At 37.9% G+C, this 13,687-nt stretch overlaps 1 protein-coding gene across 1 annotated transcript in view; it reads left to right on the plus strand.

The window, feature by feature from the left end:
* The window catches only part of LOC131069100 (uncharacterized), a 30,848-nt gene extending 25,297 nt beyond the window's left edge, over positions 1-5,551 (plus strand). The window contains exons 3-4 of the mRNA XM_058004410.2: positions 1,171-1,356; positions 4,995-5,551. Of these exons, the coding sequence (XP_057860393.2) occupies positions 1,171-1,356; positions 4,995-5,090 (282 nt within the window). The 3' untranslated portion in view covers positions 5,091-5,551. The remainder of the gene's footprint in view (positions 1-1,170; positions 1,357-4,994) is intronic.
* Positions 5,552-13,687: the final 8,136 nt, after the last annotated feature.

The raw sequence follows: 13,687 nt of genomic DNA on the forward strand, positions 1-13,687 counted from the left end.
CAGCTGTCAAGAGTAGCTGACATCTTATTATGTGAATATCCTTAAAATTATGGAAGTCATGTATGTTAGCAATGTATCTAATGTTTAATTTTAATGATTATTGTGATACGAATTCTAATATATCTTTTGCAAGTATGGTGACTATGCTGATTAATTGGTGATCAGAACATGGTTATCTATACTTATTGGGGGTCACGGCTGTAATTGTCACTGCTAGATATAAATACTGTCTAATGATTTTGTTTAATGATTGTAGTGGTACGAAGTCATACATCTTTTGCAATTATGGTGATTATGCTGACAAGTTGCTGATCAGAACAGGGTCATCTATACTTATTGTGGATCGTAGCTTGTGATTGTTGCTGCTGAGATATAAATTCTGTCTCTAATAATGTCCCTCAGTATTTCGAGATATTCTTGGGTGCATTGACATCTATTGTGTCCTAAATTTGGAAAGCATTATAGTATTATACCACATTTTGATTCCTGCGTAAGTCTTCATGACTACACATGCTTACTTTTCATCCACATTAAAATAGGCCAAAGCTTGATAAGTTGACTTGGGGCAATAGCATGTAGAGACCTCAAAGATACAAACCTTCCATTGTTTGATTTTCTTTTTGGTATTATGAACTATATCATGTGGAGAATATGAAGATATTGAAACTATCAATGGCATGTTTGATTAAAATATGAAATATCCTACTTGCTTATTAGTTATTTGTGAATAATTGCCCTCTGAACGAGGTGTGTGTTTGCACTTTTCAAGAGTATGCTTATGGCAAGCCCCAGTGATAATCTTTTGTGTTGTTGTATCCCTACATCTTTTCATTTTAACATTACAGACAAGCTCAAACGTGAATAAGTGTATCGGCTATCTTAAATTTATCATGTAAACTCCCTTTCAATGAAAGCCTAAATCTGTGAGGGAATAATTTGGATTTTTGGTGTTGTAAATATATATGTGCTGTACTGATGCTATTTTGATGTGTGAGCCCCTCATAAGCTTTGTTGCCATTTTTTGCAGAATTTCTTGTTCTGTTATTTTTCATTTCTATTTTAAATTATTTTTTCCTGGAGTTTGCATTTCAAGTACACATTAAATTTAGGGTTCAGTTACAACTTTCCCATTGTGATTTTTATTGATGTCTTTTTGGCAATTTTGAATAGGCATTTCTGGAGGATACAATGAGGAGCGCTCCGTATTTGAGGGAGCTTCTACATTGTTATAGTGGTTATGGCAGATTGAGTGCTCGAGAAGAACAAGCACATCTGAAGAGGCTTGCAAATTACATTCCTGATAATGCACATCAGTCTGTGAAAAACTTCACAGAGCGTGCTCTTTTATCCCTTCAGGTTTATTCTTATTTACTGTTTTTATATGGTACACATATTACTCAAAAGAAATCTGTAAATAGTTTGTACAAGTTTTTTCTTTTGGTAACTTTTTATATGCAACTGACTAGTTGAGTTCTATGAATCTTGACATTAGTATGATGTTGTTTTTGTGACTCAGAGATAAAAAATACAAGGCATGGCATATGCCAGAATATGACAATCGAATTGAATTATTCTGCCTCCAAAGTGGAATAGCACACATAAGAAGGATAACCAATAACCGTCAAAAGAAATAGTAAATTGTGTTAGTGCCTTAAAGGGGGAAATCCTTACCAGAAGTGCTAGCAAAGATATATAGTGTAGCAATCTTTACATAATTTGATGCCTCAGTTGATAGGGAATATACCTGCTCCTTTTGGACACATTTGTGTCCTTTTTAGATGATTTGGCAAATTATTATAGTGCCTTGAGTGGGAAATCCTTGCTATAAGTACTAGCTAAGATATATACAGAATGTAGCAGTCTTTGCCATAGTTTGATGCCTCAAGATGATATGGAATATGATTGCTCCCATTTTACTCATTTGTGTTTCTTGTATGATGATTTCACAAATTGTTTCGGTGACTTGGGGAAATCCTTTTCTGAACTGCTGGCACAGATATATACTGCGTCTAGCAATCTTTCTGTAATTTGATTCCTCAGATGGCAGTGAATATGCCTGCTCCTTTTGGACACATTTTTGTACCTTGTAGATGTTTGCAGACCAAGCACAACTTGCCAAACTCTGCGAATTATTGTCTATATATCGAAATGCCAAAATCTGTTTCCCACTAGCTAACCAGACATAAGGACTTCCCACTGGCCAAAATCTTAGTCACAAATTGAAAATGATGAAAACATGTTGGATTTCCTCTATGGAGCTGAAATCTTACTCTGAGGAATAAAATTCAGTCACAGAATTTGTTGTCCTTGCTTGTGCGATAGAGCATGGTACATACACATTGTGTAGACAGCCCAAAATTCAAATATCAGCAAATGAACATGGAACAAGCACTGTAATATAATATGTTAAAGAAGCAATCATTAGGATATCTGGGATGCTTCCAGACAGAGTTCAGTTCTTCCTAATGGAAAATTGACTCCTGTGAGAGTGATCATGTACCCCTTTTTTTCAGTTTTGTATGTTTTTCGACTGGGCCATAGGTGTAATATTTCCTAATATATTTTTTTTGATTCCCCAGGACAATTCCAGTTTTTCCAGTGAATTGGGGAAGGCTGTGGAATGTTTCTGAGCTATCCCTGCGTCCCTGCAACATTTCAAGTAGGGGATGGTGTCTGCAAATGCAGGGGACATGCCTGTGTACATAGATAAAATTATATAAATAGTTAATATATTGGTGATTGATCTAGATACAGATATGGACTCTGGAAATGCAAATTGATCTAGATATAGGTAAAACGAGTGGTAATTCCTAGATGCAGTTCTATTCTGTGATCGAAATGAGAAAGATTGTCTGCCTGATCAACATAGATAAATGGCTTCTTCAAATCTGTAGATGGTGAATGTTAAAAGTGTTTTTTGGCACATATATGATATTAAAGATGGATGTGGGATGTGAAGTGATGCCATGTTGTCCTTTGCTCTGATTCCTCTGCAAATTCACAGACATTTCAAAAAAGAAATTTTATAGAGGTTAATTAGTGATCTGAAAACATTTTTTTCTGACAGGGTTGCCTGGGTACCCTGGGGACAGCAGGGCATCCTTTTGTCATGCCTGCAATGTATGGATGTCCTTGGGATGTAATCCCATGCAGGCAGCAGTGAGACAGCTCATCCTTGTCCTTGAAATGGCTATTCTTTTAAATTAATGGTAACTCTGGGAATAATAAACATTTCAGCAACATGGCAGTAGGGCTTTCATTTTTTAGGGTTCGAAATTTAAAAAAAAGTCAAAAAAGGTTGAAATCAAAAGAAATAACTGTCGAGTGTGCTATCATCAATAAATCTTTTAATGGTACTCCCAATCAGTCAATGATCAGTTTTATCTACTGAGAGTGCAGGTGCTGAAGATGAAATGGGGAAAAATAAATGAAAAGAATGGTTTCAATCACTGTTCGCATATTTTTTTTCTGAAAAATTACAGAGTGATAACTTGGTGAGTCTTGCTGAGGAACTTGTTAGTTTATCTACAGGACTTGGTTCACAAGTCTATTGCAGGTTACTAGGCAGAAAACTTATGAATTTGGCAAAAACTTGTAGATTTTGCAGACTATTCTCAACCTGCAAGAGATCCTTTTTTGTTCATCCCAGAAACGCTGTGAACAAGTTGCAAAGATGTTCACGCCTTTCAATATTTTACACTATCTCTACACTGTGCTTCCCTATAACACAGCCTTAAGATTATCTGTACATATGAGGAATGATGGGTAAGTCACGGGCCTTGCTTAACTTGCTAATCAATGGAGACTATTATAATCACAGTTCCAGATTTAGCAAGATTGGTTGTGGATCCTATCGACAATTTGTTTTAATGATTATAATAATTGGAGAACATTTCTAGACAATTTATAGTTTGGAGCCTAAGCTTAAAAGCATATCCTGCTTGATTTTTCTTTGCTGTTTGTTTTACTCTTGTTGAGGCACAACGGTCCTGTCAGAGGTTTGCAATTGCTTGAGTGACAAGAATCCTTAATCATCAGAATACAGATCTTCCTGTCTCATTGTCTGCAGTTTTGTTTATTAAAGTGTGATTCTGTTAGAACCCTCCACACGACTTACTTCTATTAATCCTTCTCAGTTGATAGAAGCTTCATTAGCTGTGGAGTCACACTATATGCTCTGTTACTTAATAAACTTGAAGTGGAATTTCTCAGTTGGTTATTGTACATTTCTTATTTATTTTAACTTTTAAGAACTGTATAACAGGTGCAATATCTTAGGTAAGAAAGAAAAGCTAGCCCAAACAAATAAATATATTATTCTTCTTAACAAGTATACAAGGGCAGTGGTTGACAAATCCAACCAAGGGCATTATCAAATGTAATGCATTTGATCCCTAGGTTTTTTTCAAATGCTATGAAGTAGCTTTGGGCAGGTAAGGTTTGTAGTTAGTAGACAATTTTTATAACATTGCAGACAGCTAGCTGCCCCCTTAAAAAGATTAAGGCTTCTTATGCTGCCTATTTTTTGTGGTAATCATGTTCACCAGTTATTGTCCGTATGGGATACCCACTTAACAAACATGGATTGCTGAAATATACTTCTTGTCTTTTCTTCCAGGTGGCAAGAGTTAATTGTTTAATTGGCATGCTTTTCTTTTATAGTTTGATAGTATATCGAACAATATAGAAAATTATTAGTGAGGGGAAATCTAGATGGTAAGAATTATTTGCTGGTCAATGTGGGACATCTGACATGGAAATTTATTTTCAGAAACCTTTATTAATGGCAAACTTAAAAATTATTAGTTTAATTTTATTTGTAAAGGTTTGCCAGGTTTTGTTGGGTTTGAATATCAACTGATCAATAATATTAAGAACACACAAAATCTTTTTTATATTTTATTTATTCATATAATTGAGTATATTGGATAAGCTTCTTAATTATATATTGTTACTGCATACATTAAGCCGGTTGCTTGCTAAATGTTTTGCAGAGCAATCCTGGATGGGGTTTTGAGAAGAAATATTTATTCACGAGAAAGTTAGTTGAGGATGTTGCTCAGCATTACAAAGAAAAACAGAAAAGGTGAATAGCAATTGTCTTGAAGACAACTTTGTAACTTGGCATACCCCAAGAAAACAAGATATATGATTTGGGTGTTATCCATTAGAGTTGCAGAAGTTACAAGGACATCTAAAAAGTTTTCATGGCAAGTGTATATGAACTCATTCTTCTCTTTTTTGAGGCCTTTTAGTTTTTTCCATGAGAGAAGTTTATCTGCCTGATCAGACTTGAAAAATTTTGGGGTGTGCCCCCCATCCAGAAATTTAGTTGTCTTAGCATGGTTGTTGGCTTTGCAGGAAAATAAAAAATTGTTATTCCTTAATTTATGAGGAGACTAGAGGTGTTTATTTTGTGATGAGTATGGAAAGTTGAGAAGTTTCTAATTTGTTACGGCCACCATACGTGTTATGTTATTGTATTCACAAAATTGTAATGGAATAAATGTTGGAAAATATTCAAATAAAGGCTTTAGGATGCCTTACAGTACTTTTTCTTCGCCTTTGCCATTTCTGCATTTCAATGTTTTTGGGTTATGTATTGGTGTTTTCAGTCTATTGGCTAGAGATGCTTCTCACTGGAGACTGGATCCCACTACAATCATACACCATTGAGGCATTGCATGGATGGAAATTGGGTCTTAGTACACTACTTAGCATTAAGGTACAAAGGAGCTTAATGTTAGGGTCATTGCTGCTATTCAATGTTTTTTGATTGTGTATTGTTGTTTATTGCCTAGAGATGCTCAATTGCAAGACCCTATACCGTTCAGGGATTGCTTAAGGTACAAATGGGCATAATGTTATAATGAATATGACTGTCATAAGGCTTGTGTTTGTGTTAGAGTTTGGCGAAGATAAAATTTGGATTAAATTTTTGACAAAAAAAATTCGAAAAAAAGTATTTAATAATTAAATTTGACTAATTTTAAATTGCATTAAAAAAATTATTAAAAGTACATTAATATCATGTTGAGGACCTGTTTTTCTATATTTTGCTGTCCTCCCCATTGCTAAATTATTGTATATTAATTGTTATAGTAAATTATAAAGCACTCATAGATAAAAGAGCGAAGAGGATGTGAATAAGCTTTATATTGTTTTCTTTCCTCTTACAACCTGTTGACGTGTATTTTGTACAGAATCAAACACAGAATAAAATACCCAAGGGTACCTTATCCTCTCTTAAATAAAGCCTCTGATTGCTGAAGATGTTGCGAAGAAGGATCAATCAGGGCGACTCCAAGGTTCTGTAATGTAGGGTCTCTACGTGTGGATAAGCACCAGTGGCCGTTGTGAATGTTGTTTCATCAAGGGGCCTTACGTTTCCGCTCAGGAACAATTTTTCCTAAAACTAACAAGTTCTCAAAAAGATCAAAAGGTAGGGTTTGCAAGAGCTGAATCTTAATCTAATCCTAAGAATGACTCAATGTAGGCTCGACTTGGTAAGATCCGACCAATTTCAGTATTGCCAAGGAATTACAACTCTACTGAGATTGATGCGATCTTCTAAGGTGATTATTGATTTTCAAATCATCAAGAATCATAGACACCACCATGAAGGTACATGTCAATAGTTCAATAATGACTGAAGGTTTAAGCAATCCAAATATCTCCAGTTGACCACACAAGGCGTCCTTACAATCAGTAAGAAGCTAGTGGTTTGGAATGTGAATCTCACCAAAGATCGAGCTCAACACTTAGTCCTTCAAATTTAAACACTACTTCGATCAAGAATGATTCAAGAAAGTAAGCAACCATGAAAGTAGCCACAAGAATTGCAATAAAACACCATAACTTCAATATCTTATTGATCTCAAAGCCAAAATAGACAACAATTGCTTAAAATTCTTTCTTCAAAACTCAATCTTGCTACAAAATAACTTTCTTCTTTCCAAAAGCTCTAACTCTATTATGCTATTCTCTATCTATCTCTCTATTCTAAAATGAAAATGAATGAGGGTATATATAGCATCATCAATTACAATGAACGGCCCAGATCAAAAGAAGATCAATGGCTGAGATTTTGACACCTAAACCCTAATTAGGGTTTTATTACAAAAAGTTCCCCTTTTATTGAACAATATTAAATGCATAGCCAAATATTTAATTGGCACAAACATCTAGGAAACATAGACCAATGATAATTAAGGTGCCACATCATCTATAACAACCTCTCTTCTAGAACCTTGTTCCCTTTCCAATGCTCCTTCTTAGCATATGCAGTGAATCTGGACACGATTCCTTCAATCTCAACAATAGGAATCTCTGGAAGATTCTTCATTCGTTCCTCCAAGTGGATGACTTGATCGAAAGCCTTGAGAAGAGCTATGTCCCATCCAGGCTCGAGTTCCTTGATTTTCTCAATCAGGAGCATAGTGGCGAACATTTGATCTCTTTGCTCATCTGTGATAACGTTCTCATCTTTGCAAAAGATGACTTTGACCTTTTCCTCCAGCTCTTGAAGATTCACATCTGTCTCATCTTCAATCCTCCTTCCAAGAATAGAACACAACACCTCAAACACCTTGTCCTGAATCGGATGAATGACCTCCTCAACTTGATTGCATTTCGTACTAATGTCTTCGAAAAGAACTTCCTACATCTGAAGTAGAGTTGACCACTGGAGTAAATTATGAGCTCCTCCATCCATTATCTTTTCTTGTGCTAAGATCTTCCTTGGTGTTTGCCTGATTACTTGCAGAACAGGAATGATAACATCTCTAGTGTGGGCAAAGGCGGTTACTGTTATCATTAGGTTATGAATGATCTCAAGGACCTGGATAGCTTGATGGGTAGTCTGCATCATTCTTGTTGCGAACTCAATGGCAACGGTATGGGATTTGTCAATCCAAGAGCTCATAAGCTGAACCAAGCTCTTAACTCTTTCTGCCTCACCAACTGATTCAAGGGGAAGTGCTTGCACAGGAGATACTGTTGGATCCTGATGCCCCAAAGGCTGATTGAGATGGCTAAAGTAGCCTCTCCAAGCACCGACCTCTCGCTCAAGCTTTCTATTCTTTTCCATTTTTTCTCTAAGCTTGTCTTTAAGTGCCTCAAATGAATCAGTGGCATCATCTAGTGTCTGCTCGGCTGTGAGTGGATCGAGCTCAAATGTTTCTACATCATACTCTTCTGCAAGGATTTCTCCTTCATATTTGTCTACTGCTGGTGTAGCTATCTGCAACTTCCTGGATCCTGTCTCATCTCTGATCATCTTGGACATCTTGGTAGCCTTCTTTCTGTCACTTCCTGAGAATTTCCAACAAGGCTTTCTAAATCAATTACATTATCTTCATCTTCGATCACAATCACCCTTGTTAGCCTCTCCTTTAACCAGTCTGGAATGGCGGACCTTGTCTCTCTAACTTGTATTTCTTTAGGCACGGATCCCTCTTCTCGGAGAGGAGATGTCACTTCATCATCATTCCTGTCTTCATGTAGCTCATTGACTTGGGGAGATTGACTTGATGAACGTTGAGGTGTTTGCCTTTCTTCACGTTTATCATTCTGGACCATTGATTGCATAGATTCCTCAACTTCAAGTACCCTCTTCTCTTGTCCTTGACTTGTCCTTTTTTCATGTTGGGAAGATGTGCTAGATGAGTGACCTCGATGGGCCTCTTGCTTCTTTTTGGAGGGTTCCCTTTTCTCAGGTCTTTCTTTCCTCTTCGCGCTTCTAGGATGGGGATTGCCTTCACTTACGCATCTAGGGTGAGGATTGTCTTCATTTGTGCTCCTAGGATGAGGATTGCCTTCACTTGTGCTTGCTCCTCCTTCCCCTGGCCTTTCCTCCAAAGTAAAAGTCATCGATGTGTTCTGTTCTCTCAACTTTTGATGTTGTATATCCACCCATCTGCGAGTACAAGACAAAATCGGAGCCATCAAAGTCCTCAAGTCTGTAATCTTAGGCTCATTCCAATCGATTTTCACTGTTTTGTCCTCTCGGTCATAAGACGATTGGAGATGCCTGCCACTGTCCTGGGCTTGATCGGCCACTCTGTAAACTTTGCATTTCCGGATGAGATCTAAAGGTAATCTGGAATGCATCTTTCTTTTCACCTCTAAATCACTTGAGAGATTAATCAAAAAGTCCTCTATCTGAAATTCGTGCTTGTACTTTCTACCAAATGTTTCTTCTACATATCCATAAGGATCAAAATTCTCTCTCAAGGCAAAGCATGAAAATGAATATAAGGCCAACTCCTTTTCTGCATCATCCATGGCTAGAGCATTAGAACATATCTCAACTGAATTCCCTAGTATGATAGGCACAGGAATCCCATTTCCATGCCTGTGTCTGAATGCCTTTGCATAAGCTGCCAATTGCCTAGTCACCTCCAGTAACACTATTCTGTCTGTCGGATATCTTGGCAACATATATGGTGGTGAAGGACACCCATGAACTCTAATATATGTAAACTTCTGAAATTGGATAAACTAAGCACCATACCTCTTTACAAGCTTCTGTGCATCTTGAGATATCCGATTGTGAATCCCACCCTACAATGTCCTGGTGATGTTCATCATGAAGGTATCATTAACTAGCTTGTAGTTACTTCCAGGTGGATGATGCAAATGAACATAAGATTCACAGACTCTGACTTCCCTCGGTCCTCTTCCAATCACTCCTGTGTGAGGGAGTCCTGCATATTCAAAACTTCTGATCAAGGCATATATGATGTATGAACTCACGTGGAAGGACTTGGTAGCCTTCAATCTTCTCAACTGCACGTCCAAGCAATGGCTAATAATTATAGCCCAATGAATTGTTCCTTTTCCTTGAACTATCACTTGGATGAAGTAGAACATCCACTTCTCAAAATAGAAGGCTTGAGGAGCCCCTGTAACTCGATTGAGTAAGGTTATCAAATCTCTGTACTCCTCCTGGAAGTCGATCCTATGTGGTGTGTTTGGAACCTTGCTTAGGCGAGGACGACTCTTGAGTAACCAATTCTTATTGATGATGCTTAAGCAAGTGTCTGGTTCATCTTCGTACATGGATCTAGCTCCTTCCAAGCTTTTGTAAATCATATCTTTATGTTCTGGCAGATGGAGGGCCTCACTGATAGCCTCTTCTGAAAGGTAAGCCAAAGTGTTTCCTTCCTTGGACACGATTGATCTGGATTGTGGGTCATAATGGCGGGCACACTCGATCATCAGCTCAGGACACTGGACTGCTGGAGGGAAGCCGACCGCCTTGATAATGCCACTTTCAATTACTCTCCTTGCGATAGGTGATGGCTTTCCAATGTAAGGGACCTCTCGAAACTTCTTCACACTGAAGTTTCCCAAGTTGGTATCTCCAATGTTGCTCCATTTGGACACGATCTTGGTCTCCAATTCTTCATTCCTTTGATCTTCCTTCATGAGGGCTGGATGACTAGTGGATGCTCCTGTCTTCGGGGTTGCCATCTTGTCACCTACACAACATTTCATAATGAGCGATATACTTTGCAACGTAGAAATATAGACTGGATTCAAGTTTTAAATTTAGGAAACTTCATGATAAATCTTTGAATTATCATTTCCTAAATATAACTATGCAATTGGAAATTCAAAATTTCAAAATTTGAACAAGCGAGATCTCGCCATACCTCTTCTTGAAAACTAACTCTAAAACGATGCAAAATTAGGAAATTCGCTAGGCAATAATGAAGATCGAAGTCTTCTAGCAAATGCGTCTCCTTTATCAACTTCACCACCTTTTAGTTTTCAATGCCTTGAGGGATATTCGCTCCAACTCTAGCCTCCAACAAAGTTCGCACTCCTTCTTTGGTTAGATTTCGCACTCTTCCTTGGTTCTCCAAATCGCACTTGGATAGATGATTAAATGATGGATTAAAATGCTCCAAAATACCTCTCTTATATAGGCGCTCACTATTGCAATTGCCCATAGGCCGACTTGGAAAATAGGCCAAGGAATAAATAAAATTTAAATAAAAGGAGAGGCTGACTTTGGCAAAAACATTAAAAAGACACCTTAAGCGCTTTGAATTTTAATTTAATTTAATAATAATTAATTTAAATGCCTTTGTAATTAAAATTTTGATTTTTTAAAAGGCCTAAATTAATTATTAAATGATATGCGCCCTTATTAAATGTCAATTTAATTTTTTAAATATTTTAAGTTTTAGCGAAATTGGTGTTTAATGTGTCTTAGAGGACATTGGCGCCTAGGCATGGGAAAAATAAGGGAGATCAAACAACATCGCTCTGGTCCCTGGGAAAGGGATAGGAGCGCCCATGCATTTTGGCCTTGTATTTCTTGCTTTTTACGTTCAAAGTCTTATCTTGGACGTCCAAAATGGCATTTTCGTTTGGAATCTTGAGTTTGATTTATTCCATCTTGGGAAGGAGTGTACCTTAAAACACTTTCGCCTTGGTCCCTTGGTGAGGGACAGGAGCGCCCTACCATTTATCTTTGGACTTCATTTTCCAAATCGCCAATTCATGATGTGAGGTAGGCAATGATTATCATCTCTCGTTCTATGCATGTTTTGCTTGCTTTCTCAAGGCAAAATTGACCTTCTTAGGATTTTCGCCCTGGTCCTCCAGTGAAGGATAGGAGCGAATTTTGCATTTGTGCTTAAGATAGTCAATTTTTAGGGTTGGTTCCTTGTTCATCGTCCTTCGAAAGACATTTTTGACTTTGCATATCCTTGCCTTGACGTGGTTTTGGAAGGGAATGATTGTTTTTATGAAAATCGCCTTGGTCCTTGAGTGAAGGACAAGAGCGCCTTTTAGTTCTTGGTACAAACCCTTGATCGTGTCATCTTTAAATCACTTTCTGAACGTAGAGTATCACTCCGCCTTCCATCTTGAGTCTTTGAAACGACAGTAGTATTCCAAAATTAGGCATACTTGAAGATTTCGCTCTGGTCCCTTGGTGAGGGACAGGAGTGCCTTAGCCATTTTCATCAAGTCTTGTGGTTTTTTGCAACTTCGTTCTTCTTTGAAGCATTCCAAATATCATCTCCATCTTGTGCCTTGGCCTTGATTCATCCAAATTTGGAGGGAAAGGCTTGATGATGTGCTTTTCGCCCTGGTCCCTTGGAGAGGGACAGGAGCGCCTTGGCTATCATGAGCTCACTTGTGTTTTGCAATCTTTCAAAATTATCTTCAATGGAGTGATTATGCCTTCCTTCATTCATGTCAAACGAAAAACTTGCTTTTCCTTGGCCAGAAACTTGTCTTGAGGGAAAATCGCTCTGGTCCCTTGGAGAGGGACAGGAGCTTCCTTAAAAAATCGCCCTGGTCCCTGGGTGAGGGACAGGAGCGCCTACTGCAACTTGGATCGATTTTCCCCATTGTGGCCCATTCAAGTTATATTCAACGAGCAAAACATACTTCCTTTGTCCTCCTCAAATCGCGAAATCACTTAAATCTTGTGAGGATAATGCAAATTTGGAGTTCAAGCTCCGGTCCTTCAGTGAGGGACAGGAGCGCCTTTTGTCCTCAAGGCCAAATCTTTACAATTTTCATCTCAAATTTCCTTTGCTGGGGGGGATATCATCGTTTTGCAAGTCATGAACGAGAGCCCAAGTCCAAAAGAGGTCAAAAAAGGGTGTGTTTGAAGAAAATCGCTCTGGTCCCTTGGAGAGGGACATGAGCGAACTTGTCTTGCTAGGCCAAAAGTTCAACCTTTCATTGCTAATGACTAAGTCTGGATACTCCATTATGCTCGCTTCATCTTTCCTTGCGTTCTGGATGCTACAGTTTGATCAACCAAGACCAAAAATGATCTAAATAAGTCATTTCGCCCTGGTCCTTCAGTGAAGGACAGGAGCGATTTTGCCTTAAACCTTAAAAACTTGTCATTTTTGAGTCTTCAAAATCTTCAAAATCTTCAATTCACGTTCGATCATATCCCCTGGCGACCCTGCACAAAAACATTGAAACAAGTCAATAACCAAGATGCACAAAATATCAATTTCGCCTTGGTCCCTGGGAGAGGGACAGGAGCGATTTTACCTCCATAAGCCAAAATATCCAAAATTTAGGTCCTCAGTCACTTCACAAGGCATAATTAGGTCATTTCTAAGGCCAGGAATCAGTTATCAAGCTATCAAAAATTTGGTCAAAAATTACCCAGGCAAAAAAATACACAATTCCATCATTAAAAATGATAACACTTAGACAAAATTTGAATGTGCCCTCAAAACCTTGACTGGACCTAACCTGAGACAATCCTAACTTCAGAATTTGCAACTCTCGGGAGGATGCTCAATAACCTTCAAAAACCTGACTAGACTCGGCCTGAAAATATCCAATAGAAACCCCTAAGGCTTAACCCTAGTCTAGACAACTCACTCACTTAATCAAAACCCTAAGAGCAGAGAGAAGAACAGGCGAAACAAAAGCAAAAAGAGGGGGTCCCCATTCTAATGGGGCGATGTGTGAAATGGTCACAACACAACCCAAAAACAACACGCCCCTAGAAAACAAAAATTCATGACATTAAAGCATATTGACTCTTACTTATAAGATTTAATGTTTTTTTGAGCTAATGCATAGAGTTATACAAATGTATCATGTCAAACAAGTCAAAGATGCTGCTGCAATAATTGAATTGCATACACCCATTCTGGCAGATATCTTTTTTTCATGATAATGAGACTATACC

This window comes from Cryptomeria japonica, chromosome 1 (genome assembly GCF_030272615.1).
Source record: "Cryptomeria japonica chromosome 1, Sugi_1.0, whole genome shotgun sequence".
NCBI lineage: Eukaryota > Viridiplantae > Streptophyta > Pinopsida > Cupressales > Cupressaceae > Cryptomeria > Cryptomeria japonica.